Source organism: Trichoplusia ni, chromosome 3 (assembly GCF_003590095.1).
Source record: "Trichoplusia ni isolate ovarian cell line Hi5 chromosome 3, tn1, whole genome shotgun sequence".
Taxonomy (NCBI): Eukaryota; Metazoa; Arthropoda; class Insecta; order Lepidoptera; family Noctuidae; genus Trichoplusia; species Trichoplusia ni.
The window spans coordinates 16,929,010-16,950,067 of NC_039480.1; the positions used below are offsets into that span (position 1 = coordinate 16,929,010).

At 37.0% G+C, this 21,058-nt stretch overlaps 7 protein-coding genes across 8 annotated transcripts; 2 read left to right on the forward strand and 5 right to left on the reverse strand.

Moving 5' to 3' along the window:
* Nucleotides 1-1,943: 1,943 nt before the first annotated feature.
* On the reverse strand, nt 1,944-4,723 carry LOC113492187 (raffinose invertase-like). Its single transcript, XM_026869537.1, has one exon. It carries the CDS (start codon nt 3,842-3,844, stop codon nt 2,321-2,323), a length of 1,524 nt encoding a protein of 507 aa, XP_026725338.1. The 5' UTR covers nt 3,845-4,723; the 3' UTR covers nt 1,944-2,320.
* A 144-nt stretch (nt 4,724-4,867) lies between these two features.
* Nucleotides 4,868-9,892, reverse strand: LOC113492188 (sorting nexin-8-like). 2 transcript variants are annotated; one of them, XM_026869539.1, is made up of 7 exons: nt 9,782-9,892; nt 8,379-8,588; nt 7,803-8,028; nt 7,438-7,543; nt 7,091-7,223; nt 6,335-6,557; nt 4,868-5,713 (listed from the first exon to the last, which is right to left on the reverse strand). In XM_026869539.1, the coding sequence occupies exons 2-7, from the start codon at nt 8,582-8,584 to the stop codon at nt 5,573-5,575; spliced, it is 1,035 nt and encodes a 344-aa protein (XP_026725340.1). In that variant the 5' UTR covers nt 8,585-8,588; nt 9,782-9,892; the 3' UTR covers nt 4,868-5,572. The 2 variants fall into 2 exon arrangements, with proteins under 2 accessions (XP_026725340.1, XP_026725339.1); XM_026869538.1 differs by having other exon boundaries at nt 9,592-9,890.
* LOC113508728 (N-acylneuraminate cytidylyltransferase) lies at nt 9,617-11,236 on the reverse strand. The gene is made up of 5 exons (XM_026891812.1): nt 11,138-11,236; nt 10,821-11,017; nt 10,457-10,670; nt 10,134-10,301; nt 9,617-9,755 (listed from the first exon to the last, which is right to left on the reverse strand). Exons 1-5 carry the CDS (start codon nt 11,167-11,169, stop codon nt 9,632-9,634), a joined length of 735 nt encoding a protein of 244 aa, XP_026747613.1. The 5' UTR covers nt 11,170-11,236; the 3' UTR covers nt 9,617-9,631.
* A 291-nt stretch (nt 11,237-11,527) lies between these two features.
* LOC113508729 (ATP-dependent DNA helicase Q1-like) lies at nt 11,528-17,198 on the forward strand. The gene is made up of 5 exons (XM_026891813.1): nt 11,528-13,705; nt 16,261-16,353; nt 16,424-16,626; nt 16,799-17,061; nt 17,134-17,198. The coding sequence occupies exons 1-5, from the start codon at nt 11,767-11,769 to the stop codon at nt 17,183-17,185; spliced, it is 2,550 nt and encodes an 849-aa protein (XP_026747614.1). The 5' UTR covers nt 11,528-11,766; the 3' UTR covers nt 17,186-17,198.
* On the reverse strand, nt 13,901-16,033 carry LOC113492190 (UPF0193 protein EVG1 homolog). Its single transcript, XM_026869540.1, has 5 exons — nt 15,792-16,033; nt 15,457-15,640; nt 15,124-15,287; nt 14,666-14,887; nt 13,901-14,551 (listed from the first exon to the last, which is right to left on the reverse strand). Exons 1-5 carry the CDS (start codon nt 15,913-15,915, stop codon nt 14,409-14,411), a joined length of 837 nt encoding a protein of 278 aa, XP_026725341.1. The 5' UTR covers nt 15,916-16,033; the 3' UTR covers nt 13,901-14,408.
* Nucleotides 17,199-17,258: 60 nt separating the features above from the next.
* LOC113492191 lies at nt 17,259-17,949 on the forward strand. Its single transcript, XM_026869541.1, has 2 exons — nt 17,259-17,393; nt 17,501-17,949. Exons 1-2 carry the CDS (start codon nt 17,365-17,367, stop codon nt 17,886-17,888), a joined length of 417 nt encoding a protein of 138 aa, XP_026725342.1. The 5' UTR covers nt 17,259-17,364; the 3' UTR covers nt 17,889-17,949.
* Nucleotides 17,950-19,359: 1,410 nt separating this feature from the next.
* Nucleotides 19,360-20,526, reverse strand: LOC113492192 (histone H3.3). The gene is made up of 3 exons (XM_026869543.1): nt 20,415-20,526; nt 19,975-20,262; nt 19,360-19,889 (listed from the first exon to the last, which is right to left on the reverse strand). The coding sequence occupies exons 2-3, from the start codon at nt 20,254-20,256 to the stop codon at nt 19,761-19,763; spliced, it is 411 nt and encodes a 136-aa protein (XP_026725344.1). The 5' UTR covers nt 20,257-20,262; nt 20,415-20,526; the 3' UTR covers nt 19,360-19,760.
* Nucleotides 20,527-21,058: the final 532 nt, after the last annotated feature.

Sequence of the window (21,058 nt, forward strand, 5' to 3'; positions counted from 1 at the left end):
GCGTAGAATACTAATTATAACAGTGAGTAAGGCTTATGGTTTTATTTTTTACTGACTAATTAAGTCGCCTTGTTTAAAGGTTTAGGTAGGTACCTACCATAGAAATCTAAATAACAAGGTAATAGAAGTGCCAACGCCGCGTGACCTTGTCGCCACACTGGTGTCTTGGACGACACCAGCGCGCGAACTTACGCTCAGTCGCTCGCGGAACGTCGTCACAGCAAGAACCACTAAAAATGGTGTTTTGCGGGGTTTTTTCAGGCCGGAAATTCATCTGCATCGTGTAATAACATAAATAAATAGATAACATTTTATCGGTAAGTGAATTATTGCAGTAATATTGCTGTTATTGCAAAATTAAATTTCAAAACATAACCTTCATTATAAACCATATTTATATCGCACCATCCTGCAACAATTGCATTCTTTACTAATCATTGCCTCTGCAGTAGGAAACTTACAGAAATGCACCGTTGTAAAAAGAGAAATGTATAACGAAAAATAATATTTATCAATGCGATCGTATTTGTAGTGGTACGGCCGCACAAAACTGTCGGAAATAGTGATGTGGTTAAGTGCGGACAAATTATCTAAAATGAACATTGTATACGAAAAGTAACAATTTTAATAGTCGTTTGTTTTTGTGAACATATTATTGAATATATTTTTATTTCAGATTCCCACAGGATTAAAATAAATACAAAAGACAAGTGGATGTCTACCACGGGTAAACGAAATTGGTACCCTACAACTTAGGCCGAATATACACTATGAAATTAGTTGCATGCTTGATAACTTGCCGCCCGCCGCCGCCCGCGCCCCTCCCTTTTTACGGCTCGGACCGCGCTCGCAACTGAATGTTTCAAAAAGTACGCCTTGCGTTATAGCATAGCATTGAATAAAAATTGCAATTTAAATTTATCCAAATCTCATAAATACCTATTTTTCTATTATGAACGTTTACTAGTCATTGGATACATGAACTGGGCTGCTTTTGTAAGACGACTAAAAAACCACCGTAGGTATATACCAAACCTACCTACCAAGTATTTCCTAATAATATTTTTTTTTGTCAACCGACAATTAGCGAATTTTTTTTTTGTAAGTACATAATATAGAAGAATACAACAAAAAACATTGTCACTCATAATTTCGTCTTTCATTATATCCGTAGTCAATCCCTAGTGTAGTTTACGTAATCACTACGACTAACGCAAAAAAATGCAATGACTGTGTGAGTTAGTGAATCCATACAACGACAAAGTCAACCTTATTGCAATAGATGTACAGCCTAGTGTTGTTTGCTTGGTCTTCTCGATGTTAATGTTTGCGTGATTGCGTAGTTATTTGCTATGAATGTGTTGAAGCCCCGCCCACCGGCGACATGCGTTTCGATAGATCGCCGCGGTGTATGCCATTTCTATTACCTTGTTATTTAGATTTCTATGGTACCTACTGTAAATTTATTTTTCTACAATAGGTGACAATTTATTTTTCAGTTTCTTGTAGTTTAATGCATAGCAATGGACACGTATTTTATTTTGTCCTACGAACCTAAATTGATCAAATTCAGGGAATGCAACTTAGGAGTGACGTCACTTCTGTGCATAATTTTTACGAATTCGTTACGTCATGAGCTAAACTTAAAAGCAGTTTATCTCATAAAAACGTAAAGATATGTTTTTTTAATATTTTAATAACTGAGGGATTTCAAAGATTTTTACTGCTCATACCTAGTAAACTGCTATAACGTAGAGAGGATTGCGAGGCGGTGGGATTTACCCGCTTTAAGACGTGAGAAATACCTGTGAATTTTATGTACACTTTTATACTGTGTCTCGTTTTAGATTTACTGTGTGAGCCTTCACTCAGCGTCCCTCCTTCTCGGCTTCCAAATATGTAAATGGAATAGACACTAAATATAATTAAGAAAAACACAGTTGCCAGGAAATAAGTAGATATGTGAACTTAATTTATTTATCTGTATAAAAAGGTACTCATTCAATACAAACTAATTATACAAAATGTTGTGTTTAACCTATATCTATTCACCTACCGACCGAATTAAATTCCTAATTACGAAAATCACAAGTCAAAAATTTTCTTCCAAAAAAAAGTCCATTGATAAAAAAATAAGGCTAGATACACCTAACACTTTTCACATGATGTTCACTTGACTTCAAGTAGCAGTATGCCAAAACGCCTAAGGTTTTCAAATGTACGACCAATAAATACAATTGTTTAAGTGAGATCTTAGATCGTGGAATATCTCGCGTACGCTGCAATTGTTACAAAATAAACATTCTCAATGTGTCATGCTCTAATGATACCTGTTTACTACGTGATTCTTCAATTGCTTTCGTAGTTTGTTGTCGTAGCCGACGCTGCGTCTAAGCCGATATTGTGTCACATGTAACTGTGTATCCCCAGCAATTCTAATGCGCATAGATTTCCTCGGATAGATACGACTTGAGAACACAACTTCTCCCATACCGCAGAACACTTCTATGGAACTGTAGTCTACGAAGATTCGCCAGTGAATATGATTGACGGGATTCCAGTCAGCTCTCCTGATGCCGTCGGCTCCTCCGCGGTCCACGCTCACGAAGCCGCGGTCTGATGAATACGCTATCGTGTACTGCCGCTCTCCGCTCCACTCTAAAACAATTGCGGCGTCGTACATGACCGTGCTCGAGTTAACGAGCATCTCGAACGCCCTCGAGCCCGCGTAAAACGCCTCTCCAGGGCTGTACCACGCATCTTCTAAAACTTCGGCCCGAAGTTCAACAATTTCCCTAACAGGCACCATCAGAATTCTACCTTGGAATGTGAGTTTCAGTTCCCTCACTAAAGTCAGCATACTCGCCCAGCCGTCGTTTGACTCCTCGAACTCACTCTCCCACATTCCCAACCAGGCCACTAACAATCTTCTGCCATCATGAGACTGCATAGTTTTCGCAGCATAGAAGTCGTGCCCAAAATCCAATTCATTGAAGGTCGCTGTTGAAATCTCTAAATCTTCGAATTGTCCATTTAAATAATTAAAATTACCGACCACATAACCGGTCTGATATAAATTTCTAAATCGATGTCCGTCGCCTTGTATACCTTGAACTGATAAAATAAGAACGTTAAATCCATCCATTTCAAAGAAATCTGGACTCTCCCACATGTGGCCCATGTCTCCGTATGATTTAGCTATAGTGCCATTCAGTTTCCAGTTAAACAAATCAGGAGATGTATATAGGAGTAAATATGCCTCCTTTAGATTCGATGTTCCGATGAGCATGTACCACGAGTTTCTAAATCTCCACACTTTAGGATTTCTGAAGTCTTGATTCCCGTAAGGTCCTTCACGTACAACTGGGTTATACAGATATTTTTGGAAGATAATACCGTCCGCGCTGATCGCAACGTTTTGGGTTTGATGAGTCTTGTTGTTGGTCATCACATGTCCAGTGTAAAACAGAGTCAAATAACTGTTGTGGATGACTGCGGAGCCAGAGAGACAGCCGTGCTTGTCGTAGTGGTCCTTAGGCACGAGCGCAGGCGGGTAGAAAGCCCAGTCGACGAGGTTGTCACTGATCACATGTCCCCAGTGTATCGGGCCCCATGCGCCATTGTACGGATGATACTGGTAGAATATGTGGAACTGCCGCTTGAAGTATATGAATCCATTGGGATCGTTGAGCCAGCCCACCGGTGCTGATATGTGATACATCGGTCGATATTTCTTCTTGAGTAGGTACCGTTTCTGCTGAATGAAGTCCTCGATGTGCGCCAAGTCCTGCGCGAGTTCGGCGGTGGCAACACACAGCCACACCGCTAGTATGAACACTTCCATCTGTGAGTGAGTTCAGTCTCATACTAAAGCGTAGTGAAAAAAACTATCTGGCCGTGATGACTCAAAGACGAAAGTCACAATAGAATATGTTTGTAAACGTTTCGTCTAATAATGACTAGATTACACAACCACTTGTTCTAGTAAGGGCCATATTGTAAACAATTACGTTATTTGAGAATTTTAGATCATCTTCACCAAAATAAAGAAGTGTGCGTGAGTATCTATTGTAACATACAAATCAAGACATGGTCGGCACATAAAATACCTTAGTTTAAACAATAATATTGTATGAACAACGATCGGTATTTGTTTTCATTGCATACCTGTGTTTATTGATCATATTGTGGTTCACATGTAACATTTATCTAGGTAGGTTTCTATCTATTGACTAACAATAAATTCACAAGCTATCCTGCGACAGCTATGGTACTGATGTAGGTACTTCTAGAACTTTCTGCGTGTGGAACGTAAGGCTATGTAATAAGTTATAGGTACAAAAAGGATGTAAAGAAGATAAAAGAGTAACTTACATACTCACTGCTCACACAAGGTTTTGTCTTCACGAATATCCGAATGATCAGCACGCAAAACCCACCGAGCACGAAGTGTCGCGGGTTCGATCCCCTTGTAGGACAGGCGTTTGTGTGGTACGATACAGGAAACTTCTGTTAAGTGTACAGTGTATCAGTGTATGTTATTTTAAAACAAAATAAAAAAATTCCATTTAAGGAGTATGCTGCGCTTTTCCTCTGGCTGTGGGGGAAATCAGGCCAGGTTACAGGCACTAAAACTAACTAACTGCGATGTCGAAAAAAAAATTCTATCCGGCACGTAATAAGTATGTTTTTATGTATGAATGTTTGTTCCTCTTTCACTCAAAAACCACTGAACGGATTTGGATGAAACTTGGTACACAGATATTTTATAACCAGGATTAACACAATATATCCCGACATATACCTTGTAGTGCGCACATTCACAACCGTAATACAATTTCTTTTATAGGTAAATAAATAACAGAAGTGTAGAATAAAATATTGTATATTTCTTAGATAACAAGTACAGAATTTAGTAACAAAATAGAATGTTAAAGTCTTAACAATCGACCTAACCAATATTCGAGCTATTTTTAATAAATCTATATTATTATCCACTTCAACATAGGTATAAAATCCATCATCACGAAATTTTGTTTAAAAACTCACCTTAATCTAAGCCTAATTTATTGTACCTATAAATAAAATAATATTTGAGCACATTTCCGCCTTGCGTAAAACTAGTGGAATGTTTTATTTATTTTGAGATTACATCTTAATATCTATAAAAAATATAATAAATTTTATGCGTAACTTAATATAATATAGTCAATGGCTAACATTACTCGGTAAATAATACATTAATTAATATATTTTATCGTAAATTTAGATTATACAATTTATATCTTCTTTTTATATACTCTAGTGTGCTGCCAGTGGTAAAGTTTTAGCAACATTTTACCTCATTACAGTCAAAATAAGTATATATGTAGTTATAACTAATAACGGATATTTCATACGTCTTCGACATTATGCGTCGAAAATATTATTGTTCACAGTTACCTACGTCAAAAAAGTGTGGAGAAATATAGAAAATAATAATTGAGCTAACTTCTTTCACTTATTTTTACATTAACATGGTCAGTATCTACTATTATGGTCATAGTTTGTCGTCTGTAGGTGTTATGCTGTACTACGCGTGTGTGAGTGTGAGCGCGCGATGCAGGTCCTGCCAGAGCTCGGCGTGTTGCGCGTGCGCAGTGGCCTGAGCAGCGGCCAGTGCGGGCAACGCCTGTAGCGCACGCACTACGTATGCCCGGGCGACTGCACCCTCCTGCAGGTGATGGTGTTATTAAAGTAAATATAAGAACGATTAAATAGTGAATTGACTAATGAAAATCTCTTTTTGGTATGGGACATAGTGTTTTAACAAAATACAATGAAATTCATGCTTGGTAACTACTACGCTAATAGATACCGCATTTGGCAAGCTGAATTAAAAAAAACTGGGGAATCTAAAATCACCAACCCGCAGTAGGCTACCTTGGTGATAAATTGCTCAACCTTCCCACTAGGGGAAGGGGCCTGTGCCCAGTAGTACTTGGTATACAGGCTGAAGTATATAGGATAGAATTATTATTATTATTATTCAATACATATGTTCGGTCCCCGTATTCTATTAGTAGGTTATGGGTATTATAGCAGCCCGCGCGACAGCCGCCCGCACAGCGCGCGGTAGCCCGCCGCGGCCAGCACTACCCTCCGGCACTACTACTGACCTGCAGCGCGGCCCTGAGCGCGTACCGGTGTCGGTCCCGCAGCGGGCGCGCCTGCGGGGCGTGCGGCGCGGCGGCGGCGGCGGCGGCGCGCTCGGCGTGCAGCCCGCGCGACAGCCGCCCGCACAGCGCGCGGTAGCCCGCCGCGGCCAGTACTACCCTCCGCCACTACTACTGACCTGCAGCGCGGCCCTGAGCGCGTACCGGTGTCGGTCCCGCAGCGGGCGCGCCTGCGGGGCGTGCGGCGCGGCGGCGGCGGCGGCGGCGCGCTCGGCGTGCAGCCCGCGCGACAGCCGCCCGCACAGCGCGCGGTAGCCCGCCGCGGCCAGCCCCGCCAGCCCCACCAGCCCGCCCGAACACTCCTCGTCCTCCTCCTCAGCTGGACCCACAGCGCACGCCAGCCTTATAGGACAAATCATAATATATTTCGACATCTTACACACTATGCCATCTAGCCTTAAACTGAGCAAAGCTTGTGTTATGAGTACTAGACAACTGATAAACACAATAATATTTTTTTAAATAAATATATACATATTATAGAGATATTACACTCAGACACGAAACAAATGATCGTGCTCATCACGGAAACATGTCCTGAGTAGGAACCGAACCCAAGACCTCCGATGGAGCTGTCTGTACGACTAACCACTAGACCACCAAGCTATAAACTACACATTTGAAAATGAATCTCATTGGATCGACAGCAAGCCTTTTATCATTTGCGACACTGACATGCCTATCATTAGTATTTAAGTTTTACGTCAACTTCTTCATTTTCTATTATTTACCACAGCCATATCGGCATAACATATAGTTTTATCCGTTTTCGATAAACAAAACGGTCATATCTACACACTGAAGCTTGCGTCCCACAAGGTTCGATCCTGGGTATCATGTAAGTCATAAATAGTAAAATTAAGTTTAGTACATACTGTGCGGCAGCGGCTAGAGAGTGGGTGACGCTGACCCATTGGGGAACATCGGGCGTGGCGGGAGTCGCCAGTGCACTCAGAGCGGCTCCTAGCTCACGAATGTCCGCGCGTTCAGCACCACTGCGGCTTTCCACTGAATGCAAAATAAGTATTATCAGCTTATATTATAGTTACGATGGACAAAGATTTTAATAATGCCATTTGCTAAAGAATAAGTGTCACAACAGATTTCGCACATATCCAGATTAACCACAAAAGAATGATAAGTGACAGAATATGATGCTAAAATAAGCCACAGGCACATTGCAGGAAGCACTATTTATGCTTAAGCACTTGTGACAACTTACCTTTCTCGAAGATCTGTGTGAGTCTGTCGAGGCCAAGGTGCGCCAGTCGCAGCTGTTCCTGCTCGCTTATGAACGCGGCTTGCATCTCTTCTATTGTTACATCACTCTACAAATATCACAAGCTATGTAAAGCAGACTATACTAACTACATACATATTATACAACATACAACAATGCACTGGTAATTTAAGAAACTGCAAATGTGAACCTTAATACTTTGGCATAGCGCTAACAGAAATAAATTGTGCTACTTTAACCTTATTTACTTACATTACATTTTCCTGAGATATGAAAGCATGTAAAATAAAGCTTGGTTATACTGCTTACATTTTTACTTAGACATATCTAGTCCTGAGAAAACTTACCGGGGTGTCCTCCTGTGTACCAGCAAGAACAAATTCATCATGTTTGGGCTTCTCGAGTCTGACATTGCTCTCGCATAGGAATACTCTGAGGTCGGCATCATGGGCCAGTACTGGGTGTCGAGCGACTAACGTCAGCCATCGCTGTAGGGCTGCGCGCCGGCGAAGCAGGAACCGGGAGCTGCCTCCACCGACCACTACGCGCTTTGGTGGTAATCGGCATATGGCTCTGGAAGAAACGATGACACAGCTATAGTTTTTGACAAATCATATGGCCTAAAATCACTCATACAATTTATTTCAATACTCTATGAAAGCTTAATAGATTGATATTGATTGAAGTCAGATAAGAATAGCATATAAGTCAGTCCAAGGTGGCACCTATCTCCATACCAAAATCGACCCAGAAAATCAGGTGTGAAGAGGTTACAAACACACTTCCATGCTTCCACATTTAGAATATTAGCGAGATTGGGGATTTTTGTATAATCTTTGTAGGAGTCACAATTGGAGTGAAATAAATTGTTCTTATCATCAATTTTGTAGATGAATCTGAATTTTTTTATTCATATAATTTACCTGTATGGATATTTTGCATACAAAACATCATAAAGCTGCACAAAATCATTATATCGTCGCGAGACTGTTGTACCGTGTCGTCTTGAGCTCACATAGTATTCACAATGCTTCAAAATCAGCCCTTTTCTCTCTGGTATTAGTTCCACACTTATTACATCCGTTGCTTCTAAATCTTCAAATGTTACTATTTCTGTGATACTTGACATAATACTGAAAAATATAAAACTTACTTTAGAACATTACTCACTTTTACAGATATTTCATCCATAAATATGCATTTTTGCATCAACAATTATTACTATTTTTATTATTTTTTAATTATTATAAGCCCTATGTTGACCCTACTGGCCTCTCTCTATTCTTTCCATTTTTAATTTTAAGCTCATCATGCCATTTAAGCCTCACATACGATTGTTATACAATTTTATTATAATTTTTATGAGATAAATATAAAACTATTATCAAAACACCAGTGCCACATAATGCAGGAGATAAGAGTAATATCAGTGTTCCTGCAAAATTGCCAGTCTGGTTACCAACAAAACTGTCAGATTGGTTTTAAAGAATTTTTCCTCACTTATCATATTAGATGTGTTATGATAAAAATGCTGATTTATAAACCTGACCTAGAGGTTTAGCATGGTCATTTAATGTGACAATGCTAGAAGCCTTGTTGCACATTCCCATCTCCCAGCAATGATGCTGGCATATTTTAGAATGCAATGTTTAAAATTGTTTTTTTTAAGTGATTTATTCTGTGTGCTATTAGATAACAAAGTTATAATTGGATACTAATTATGTAGGTCAGTTATTCTTCATTTAAATAAAGAATATGTTAAAAAAAAATGATAAAAATAATAAGCAGCGTTGCCAATTGATACATCTTTACAAATTGTATTTGTTTTCTTCTTGTATCTTGTGTGTTCATATTTGTGTCAACATATTTTCATAACAAGTTACAAAAACAGACTAGTATTAAAAATAATATAGGAAGTTTCATATTCCAGTGCAAACAGTTTAGTGGGGTTTTAAAAATATATAAATAAAATAAAATAGTTTAATAAATATATAAATAAAATAAGTGTTGTTGTGGCAAAACTTGGATGTCAAAACAGAACTTTCTTTTACAAAAAATATATATAAACAAGTAGCGTAGAGTTTCTTTATTGTTAAAATAAAAATATATGATTTAAACAAGCCAAGAGCTACGTACCTTGATTACTTTTCCTATAAAGCACGATCTAATCTTAGCCTTAAAAACCTAAGTTAGCATTAAGTAGAGTATTAGCTAGACGTAGATCTTCTAGTGTATCCACTTCCAAGCTTTGAATACCACTAACCTCTTGCACTGTGCAACTGTAATCATGAAAACATTGTATTTACTAAAATATAATAATAGTCACCTCGTAATATTGTTGTAAATTTCCAAATTCAGCACTCAAAATAAGTATGCTTGAGCACTTGACACTGACAGATTTGAGACATGACATGACAGCTTGATAAATGTCACAACTTTTTAATGTCAAGCTAGAGCTCAAATCAAATCAAATTTATCAAATCAAGTCAAATAAAACTATATATATGGTAAAAAAAATATCAAGTCAAATCAATCTATTTTCTCTAAAGACATTATAATATATTCTACTAATTTTCTCAAACTCTCTCTCTCTAATCTCCAGCCAGCTATTATGGTTCTCGTTCCAGTCTTTGCTACAACGCTTTCTTAGAAGTTCAAAGACTAAATTAATAACTTACTTATAATTTTGGAATTGACCATTTTCAAGAAGCCACCTTCTGGTTATATAAAACGCTCCAGTTTCCAAAAACTCACCATCCCAATCTTGCCTACGAACTCGATTTTTAACTTGGAAGTTGGCAGGATGCAATTTGCCTTTTATAAGACGCCAACGAAGTTTATTACTTCTAAAACAAAATGTTATTGATTTTAGTACAACGTAAAACTGTAAAGTATACAAATATTTGTAAGATTTACCTTAAATATAGATAGACCTTTAATGAACAAAACTGTTGGTAATTATAATAAAAGTAGTTGTAAATAAGGTCAAAAAACTACTCGCCTAGTTACGGAAAAAACACAGTCGAATGGAACTGGATTGTTCAATTTTTCCACAGCGCTCCTTATATCTGCTGGTTGAGTGAACGGCGAAGTTGTTTGCATCAATATAAGAACAGTAACGTTAGGTTTGGCCTCTAAAAATTCTAATGCGCCCCATATTGAAGGTGCCCAATCTGTAGCGGTGGCAAAACTGCGACGAAATTCGGTAACATTATCTAGGAAAAAGTATTTAATTAAATATTTATCTCAAGGGCTGAAGATTTTCTTAACAATATAGTACCGAGTACCTAGTTAAATAGATGATCCATGTTTTACTTAATCAATAGAATTTGATACCCAAATAGATAAAGAAAAAATTAACAAACCTTTCACAGCTTCAAGAGCTATTAATGGATGATCAGTCGACACAGTGATATCGTGTAATCCAGCAGCCTTGGCCGAATGAATTGTACGACTTAATAAACTAGTACCGCCAACCTTCCTTAAGTTTTTTAGTCGAAGTCCCTTAGAGCCTCCTCTAGCAAGAATGAGGACAGCTATTTCGGCACTACAGCAATATAGACTAATAGAAAGAAACATCGTTTATTTCATAATAATTATTATTTATGTGAATAATATATATTCTGAGCCAAAAGTAATAAACTGATATTTTTAAGATAATCATTAAAATTAATTAACTTACATTGTCGACAAGCTTAACACTTGAAACCACATTGCTTACAAAATAATCTATTCTTCATTATCAGACTCATTAAAATTGTGTAAATATAAATAAAGTCACGTCTTTAACGAAATTGGCTAACAAATATTAAACCCTGCGTGTGTTACTGATCGCTTCCTAAACTGTAATGGAGTTGAGAAAAGGAAGTCTCTAATAAAACTGTTAAATAAATAAGCTTGTTGAAAAACATAATTTATTATGAATCAGAGCGCACTTATAATATGAAAGCAGGATGGGATGGTGCATTACTCAATACTCTGCACTGTGGATTTGGGTGGTTTTAACAACTTTTGACAACACTGTTCTTTGATTGACGGTTCACGGAGGTTAATGGTTTGACGTAACGTAACTTGTAAGGCAAATCGATCAATGCCTTTTGTTGTGATCGTGTGAGAACTGAGAATGTGTATAATTTAATTGAATTAAATTTTATGAATATTGTAGGAAATGATGAAATTATCGACTAACGTGTACCTACCACACTAATGGTTTTTGTAACAATTAACTATTAGCTGAAAAAGGGTAACAAAAACGAATCAACCTCAAATTACTTGTAAAAACCAGCTACAAGTTTAACTTGTATTGTAAAAATGGCAAGTATGGAAGAAATTGAGAGGGATTTACTGAAGATAGACAAGGAGATCGATAGGATTGAAGCTGTTATAAGCAAGTTGAGGCTTGATCAACGCGATCTTATAAAAAGAAAGACAACTTTGAAAAATTGTATAAATAAAATAAGGTCTGACAAATTATCTCATTTAGATTGGGCCGGAACTACGTACGAATGGTCTGAAGACGTACTCAAGATTTTGAATGATGTTTTTCACATTACAAGCTTTAGACCCAAACAACTTGCTGCAATTAATTGTACTTTATCTGGCCAGCATGCCATTGTAGTCATGCCAACAGGTGCAGGGAAAAGTTTATGCTATCAATTACCAGCTCTTGTAAAACCAGGAATAACTTTAGTAATCTCACCACTGGTCTCTTTGATGGAGGACCAAGTGAGGTCCCTGACTAAAAAGAACATACCAGCAAAGTTATTGTCAAGCACGAGCCCCAAACAAGAGACCACAGAAATATTAAATGCATTAAAAGACAGTCAATCAGATATGAAATTACTGTATGTAACTCCAGAGAGACTAGCAAAAAGTAAGAGATTCATGGCTAATTTACAAAAATGTCATGAAGAAGGCAGACTACAAAGAATAGCTATTGATGAAGTACACTGCTGTTCTACCTGGGGCCATGATTTTAGACCTGATTTTAAATTCCTAGGGGTGTTATCTGACATGTTCAAAGGGGTACCTATTTTGGGTCTCACTGCTACTGCTACAGTGAATGTACTAGTAGATGTTCAGAAAATATTGAATATTTTAGGCTGTTTGGTTATTAAATCAACCTTTAATAGACCCAATTTATTCTACAAAATAATGGAGAAGCCCACATCTCAGGATGAGTGTATGTTAATACTAGAAAAATTACTCAAAGGAAGGTATAAAGGTCAAAGTGGAATTATATATGCCCACAGCATAAAAGATGCAGAAGATATTGCAGAAAAATTACGGAAAAGAGGATTGAAAGTGGGATGCTATCATGCCAATCTAGAAGCTGCCACCCGATCAGAAGTACATCTGAAATGGCATGATAATCGCTACCAAGCTATTGTGGCTACAGTGGCCTTTGGTATGGGGATAGACAAGCCAGATGTTAGGTTTGTGATACATCACAGCATTAGCAAATCAATGGAGAATTACTATCAAGAAAGTGGCAGGGCTGGCCGGGATGGTCTAAGAGCAGAATGTGTGATTCTGTACAGAATGCAAGATATTTTCAAAGTCAGCACAATGGTCTTTTCTGTTGCTGCAACACTAAAACACCTTTATGGTATGGTGAAGTACTGTTTAAATGGTTCCTTATGCAGAAGGAAGGTGATAGCTGAACACTTTGATGAAAATTGGGGTAGTACTGACTGTAGGCAAATGTGTGATGTCTGCTGCAACCCAGAGAGCATTGTTAGAGAAATTGACCTGAAACCACACTGTAAAACAATATCTGAGGTTGCTGCCATTGCCGAATCTGAAGATGTCAAGCTGACAGCTCAGAAATTGCTTGATGCCTGGTTTTTAAAAGGTCCAACTAATTTAAGGCATTCTGGAAAAGCACCAAACATCTCAAGATCCCTTGGAGAAGATATCATTGCCTATTTACTAGTTAAAAAGTGCTTGAATGAACAATTTCATTACACAGCATATTCTACTATTAGTTATATAAAAACTGGAGTTCACATGGCTAAGATAAAAGATGATAATGATGTCTTTAAAATGCCTGTTAGAAAATACTTTAGTTTTGATCTGGATACACCTCCTGATATGGATGTGGAATTTATGGATATGGATGAAACTGATGAAAATCCTACAGAGACTGTTGAGAATAAGGACAATAAAAAGCGGAAGTCTGATAGCAGTAAAGAACCCAGATCGAAATTGCCCAGACCAAAATCATTAGTGATTGATAGTGATAGTGATTAAATTAATGTTAGAGCAAAAACTTTCCAGTACTGTTCCAATAATTTTATGTGTATGCAACATTTTATGTATTAATCGTGTATGTAATTAGAGGTGTGTTGTACGAAGTATAATTTAATGTTTTTAAATGTATCTGTTGAGTAAAGTGTCTAATAAAACTTAAAGATTTTTTTTTTAAAGTGTCATTAAAGAAAACAAGTTCTGTAATAAATATTTTCATTGTAGCTCACAATTGAGCTAAAATTAATGTTCGTAAAAATAATATTGCGTGTTTTAAAGAAGAATCAGTAATGTGGTATTGGAGACAAGAATCACTGAAATTTCACTATTTTCGTTGTTAACGTGCATTTTGGTAAGCAGCATATAAATGTTTCAGTATACATAATAAGCAACAACCAATTAATTACCCTAGGACCATTAGTATTTCTCTGATTTTAGATTTCAATATTTTACATCCAGGGGCCTACAGCCGCTTCTTAAAGCTATATTACTCCGGGTCTAGGTGTGCAAAACAGATGCCTCTCGGCGCTGTGTATTGGGCTGTCACGCTACTACGAATAATATTTGTAAGACGTCGTGGTAGGCCCTCTGCAGAAGAATACTTTTTATCAAATTTTATTTTCATAGATACAAAAGAGTCTACCCTATCATTTGAACAATAAGTCTGAACTTTGAGTGTATAGGATGAGGGTTCAAATTTCAGCTTAAACGCGACGTCTTGGCGAATACTGTAAAGGCGACAATTGCGTGTAGCTGGCAACATTTTCTTCTTTCTTTTGGGCTCTCGTCGTTCCTCGAACACTACGCTTTCCTTTACTCCCATTTGATTTAGTCGAAGTAGCTGAAACTAATAGTAACAGCTGTTAAGGAACCTATGCGACAGCAATGCTATTTTTATGCCTTAATCGTAGCATTTAAAATTGAAAGCGAAACATATAAACAGTTTAAAAAATATAAATACCTGGTATGGGTTGGCGTAACGGCACATCTTCTCGACTTCTTCTCGTACTAAACCCTGAAGCACTAGACTTGGGAGTGGAACATTCACTGTCGATACCCAAAGCGTCTAAAGCCCGCATCCTTTCCGCTATTTGATCTTTTATAATATCCCGATGTGGGCCCGCTTGCCCCAAATACTCCATTTCCGCAAGCCATTCGGTTCGCTCGCGAATTTGAGTTACCACTGAAAAACCACCACCACAACTAATTAAGTATTCAAGGCTTACATCGCATATAGCGGGCAGAATAGAACATGGACTTGTAGAATAAAAATGAGGCTTATAACAAAAACGGAGGTACAATAAGTAGTACAAGCAGAAATAGCCGCCATTTGGACAGAATTTTGGGCGACGGTTAGCTTTAAATATTCAAATGGAATTAAAGGCAGTATGTTTGATATATGAATAGCTAAGTCCTTACAGTCATGCCAAACTTCTTTTGTAGATGGTAGCTTCGGTGCTTGCTTTTTAGGGACAGTAGTAACAACTTGTACGGTTTGTTCCTGATTGTCCCCATATGCCATAGTGTTTGCGAGTTTTTCTTTCATTTTCTCTCTATCTTCACCGCGTTTTAATGGTCGATACCTATAAATATAATGTATTTTTGATGTTATTACTTGATGTTGCGCGCGTTATGGTTGTGAAGATGTGATGTCTCCTCCCCGTCAATGTCAATGTATCTATTGTTTCCCAAATAAAAATAAATAAATATTATAAAATTGACGATCTTAATAACTCGCGGTGAGTGACTTACTTGTCCATATCGTATATGCCTGATTCCCGAATTGCGGACAACGATCGCCTGCGGGATGTGCGCGGACGGACCATGATTGGCATCCGAACTTGTGGTTGTTCTTCCGCTCTTCTTTCATCTTCACGCAGCTTTAGGGCAGCTTTTTGACGCTGAGCGATAGTAAGTTTAGATTCTTCTACCTGTACTAAACAAACACGAAAAGGAAAACGAATTTTAAAGGTAGGTCATTAAACTCTTAAGTTATTTAAAGATAAATTAACGGATTTATGGATGTGATGACTAAATAAACAACTTTGGTATAAAGATTGCCTAACTCGAACCATAATGGGTAATACCTTTTAATAGAAGACGTTGGTTTTCCGTTGGTTCTGCGACACGAGTGTGAAAAATACCACCGTGTGGTATATTTTTACTAGGCCAGTTGATATTGACAAAACCGTTTGCATCAGGGTTTTCCATCCTGGATATATAATGTATTTCTAACTTTCTATCTGTCTGATATTTTGATTTAGGATGTCACCTTAAAAATATTGTATCAACATGTAAATAAAAAGTTGCTTGTAATATTTCCAAGGTAACCGATTTACCTCAATACCATGCCATTCCGTTAAACGGATAAATAATATTGTTAAATTACAAAAATATATGTTACTAGATTGCAATTGACTGCAACTAATTAATACTTACAACACAAATTAAAAAAAAAACATTCATTCATGACACGCGCCGTCTGGGTCGTCTGGGTCTAACACAAAAGCATTGGCGCCATTCAATTTCCCAAATTCTACACCTAATCGAATAATATTTACGTCATGGATAATTCAGTGGGGCAAACTCTCGAAAAAATTAAACTTCAAGAACAAAACAATGAGATCAAACTCAGAGAAAAACGTGAATGTAAGTTCACTTTATGATTTGATATTTTTTTTTGTTTTTTGTTGGGTAATAACTATTTTAAATCCAACAGTGAACAATGCCCTTATGTCTCTCCACCGAGCAATTCGCGACTCCACATCTCAGTTAGGACAACTTTCAAAAGAGTATGTAAGTCTGACTGAAACAACTGATAAATTGTCGGCTCGTTTAGAAGTAGAAAAGACACGGCGAAACGCCCTCGCCGATCAACTTTACAGCAGTTGTAAAGAATTAGATGAACTTCGAAACTCATCTGTAAGTATTATCTAGAAACAATTTGTTGTAAATAAACTTCACGTGCCCTATTTACCGAGTCATTTATATTTAGAGTTTAAGTTTAAGTTCTAGGGCACAAGAATTGAGTAGAAGTTCTCTTAACAATTAATGCAAATAGTTCACTATATTTTCCTAAAAATGCGTTTTATAGTGTGATGGCGTAACTGCAGTGTGGAACAAAAGATCTAAATTACTTGAGGCAATTCAAGGCATCGCAGACAAATGCGACATTTGGGCGTTACTGATTAGGCCCACTTGCAATGATATTGGACCGTGTGCGAAAAACTATGAAATTAATCAAGAACCCGTACTGAATGATGATAGACTGAAGACCTCTATAGAACGACGGAACAAGATGCTAGCTGAGCGTGATCGCTTATTAACTGAACCTGAAATAGGAGAAGAATTTATTAGGAAAGTACTATTATATTAGTACCTATTTTAATTATTGTCATCAAAAAGTTAAACATGTTATTTTTTTTACAGAATCAAGAATGCACTACAATATTCAATGGGATTCGCTGCTAACGTTGAATAAAATAAAAATGTTTTGTATGGTATGGTATCGATTATTTTATGAATGCATTTTTTTTCCTGTCAGGTGTCACTGTGAATGTGTCAAATTATTAAATAACAACTTATTATAGTGTTCTCTTGCGTTCTCTGCCGATTTCAGTGTATTTATAATGATAGAAAACGTTCAATAAAATTGTGAAAATGAACAGGCAAATTTGTAACGTATTGAGGTATTTGTTTATGCATAGTAGTATAATGCTTTTCTTCCAACTAACCTTCCTTTAGAATGTAAATGTACTGTGTGAGGGTTTACTTAAAATAACGTATTTTATTTCAGAACACCTACCCGCTTCTGCAGAGGTCGTAGAACGTTCAGTAGTGAAATAAAAAATAGTGAAAATGAACCAATCAAATTTTCAACGAGTCCAGCAGCACGGAGGGCAGTCGCTACTGTTTTTAAGAAAGTGGACTCTTCCATGCCTTGGTATCAGCCATATTCTGTAATCGGCAGTGTTGCAGTATTTTTAATATACTTCTGTGTCTTGCGAGAAGAAAACGATGTCGACCAGGAATTCAATAAAACATTGTACGATAGAATTAAAGGTCTAGAAAAAGAACAACTTCTACAGTCCTACAGATTTAACAAAGAGCACGGAAAAAGTGTTGAAGACATAGAAAAACGACTTCAAGAATTAGAAGTAGCAGAAAAAAAGCTTGTCGCATAGAGTTAAGAGAAATAGTCATGTACATGCACCTACACATTATTTAAATAGAATATTTAGTTTATATTGACTTTTATTCGCTCTGTTTCCTTACCCATTTTAAACTACGAAAGTGTAGGCATTCTCCTGCAGTTTATGTTCTGACTAATAATAATCTATCTTATACACTAGAGTTTCATGCACAGAATCACCGAAAGTGCTGACAAAGTGGTTCGTAACTAGATTCCGGCTATTCCAGCAGTTAAGTGCCATTATTGCAATTCTTTATGAAATAAGTCGTTTTATGCTTCTATACTAATATATAAAGCTGAAGTTTGTTTGTTTGAACGCGCTAATCTCAGGAACTACTGGTTCAAATTGAAAATTCTTTTTGTATTGAATAGACCATTCATCAAGGAAGGTTTTAGGTGATAAACCATCACGCTGCGACTAATAAGAGCGAAGATACAATGGAAAATGTGGAAAAAACAGGGCAGGTATAAATCATACCTTATATCTTCTAACCACGTGGACGAAGTCACAGGCAACTGCTATTACTAGATATAATTCAAATTTAATTTATACCTCTGCAAATGAAACTGCTCAAATTCAGCAGCACAGCATGCTGCGTCTTGGTGGTGATGCAATGCATGGTACATAATAATACATTGCACAATAATGTAGCATTATTGCTTAATAATTGTAAATATTCACGATAGGTACCTGATTACATACATCAGGAGAGAGCTCTTTCTTTTGAAAAATATTTTTTAAATGAATTAATTATTTTAAAGGTAGTAGCAAAAATTCTTCATCATTGAAAATTTTACTTGTCTAACAACGGTGAGTCACCAATCACCATTATAGTGAAGTGACAAAAAGACAGATGGACATTAGAGCCTTTATTATTTATTATTATCTTCTGATTTTACCATGCTATTTTTTAAACCTAAGCAGGTGATTAATAACTATATGGGCCATTTCACCTGGCCAGCTTACCCCCCACAGAGAATTACAATTGTTTAGGGTAGTGCCCATAAGGGCAGCATCAAATTTACTGACATATATTAAGATTAAGCTCCTTGTAAGAAGCAGACCACTCAGGAAAAGTATTTGTTGCTTAGATAATGGATTTGTTAATCATCTGTGATCTGGTAAGATAAGCTTGCATAAATAATTTCAGTGACAGAACTTGTGCATCTTTCAGCAAGTATTATAATTTACTGGTATCATTCTCCCTTATTGAGAGGTGGTAATGACACTTCTATTCCTTATTAATCTATGGGAAAAAGTTTTCATGTTTTAGAAAATACTGTTGAAATGACTTTTCAGAATTAGTTGAGACTAAAAGCTAATTATAGACTGGACTGTATGTCAGTCAGTCAGTATTATAGTCTGGTACTAGTCAATATTGTGTAACATGATGTGTAATACTGAATAAATTAATCATAAGGTTGGTGAGTAATGATAGCGTGTAGGTAAGAAAAACAAAATGTTTAGACCCTAATCATATTATTTTATTATTAATAAACACCAATTTTACTCATTATACATCATTAGATGCCACTTAATTAATGCCAAACACAGAATTCTCACACATTGGTTGACAACATTACCTATTAAACTACTTAAGAAGTAAAATTACTAAAATACGGCTGTGCTCATGTATGGTCTACTTGAACCATTGAATAAATTCAATGGTATAACCAACATGTGCATAGTCAACTTATACAATAAGAATGTATTTAATATAAAAACTCAGTTCTGCTGCACCCTATCTTAATGAATATGAAGTTAATAAAATAAATGTTACATTACAAAAATGTTATGGAATTTAGATCTATTGAATTACAAATAATTTATGATTAAAGTATACCTCTACTATAGAAAAAAAATTTAAGCACGCTCGCCACGGATTCGTCGGGCAAGCTGAATATCTTTAGGCATGATAGTGACACGTTTGGCGTGGATAGCGCACAAGTTGGTGTCTTCGAACAGACCCACCAAGTAAGCCTCGCTAGCTTCCTGAAATGAAAAAAAGATGCCATATTTAGTTTTGAATTTACTTTTAGGGTATGGGAAGTCAACTATAGGACTGTGTAATGCTTACCTGCAGAGCGCCAATGGCAGCGGACTGGAAACGCAAATCGGTCTTGAAATCCTGGGCGATTTCTCTCACCAGACGTTGGAATGGCAATTTACGGATCAGCAACTCAGTGGATTTCTGGTAACGACGAATTTCACGAAGCGCTACTGTACCAGGGCGATAACGATGGGGCTTCTTGACTCCACCAGTGCTTGGCGCTGATTTACGCGCCGCCTTAGTGGCCAGCTGCTTACGCGGAGCTTTACCTCCGGTAGATTTACGGGCCGTCTGCTTGGTACGAGCCATTATTCACTAAAACAGAAAAATTATGTTACAAAGGCGCGCAACGATTTCAACAGGGACTCTCGAAATCACAACCACGGAAATATCTAACTCCCTAGTACTGAGTGAGTCACTTTTGAATTACACTTGATTATCATACAAACATTTACCAAATTACACACCTTTTTGAGATATTTGTAAGAGATTAACCACAAATATTTATATAAACTGGATCAAGCGACCAACAACAATGATCATATGCTCAAGATGGCGTCGAAAGAAGGAATGGCGGGTGAAACTGACGCCAATGTTTCTAACGTCCGATTGGTTGAAAGCTGAGCAAAGTACTGTGTTTGATTGGTTGTTAATAAAAGACCTCTGATTGGCTGTTTCATCTGTGACTCTTTTGTACAAGTGCTGTGATTGGTTGTAACACTTTAATGTTGCCAAACAAAACCATTCTAAGTTTTTTTTTTTATTAAAGCTTTAAACACACTTACCATATTACTAAATCCAGTCTCATGATTTCAGCTAAATGCAGTTACACACGTATTACCAACTATTTTAGTATGTGATCTTAAAAAAAGCAGTTTAAACATTTAACAAGGAAATGAAAGCGATGTATTGTACTTATACAAATACAAAGTCTTTATTCGTAGAATATAGGTAGTAAATAGGTGTTTCATCAATAGAAATGACCGCTATGTCTAGCCGGGACCGGCATACAAATATTTTAAGTTTAACACTGAAAATTGACAAAACTCCTTCATATTTATTTAGCTAAGTTTTGCCCTGATAAGTATCGTGATCGTGCTTAATGTTAGAA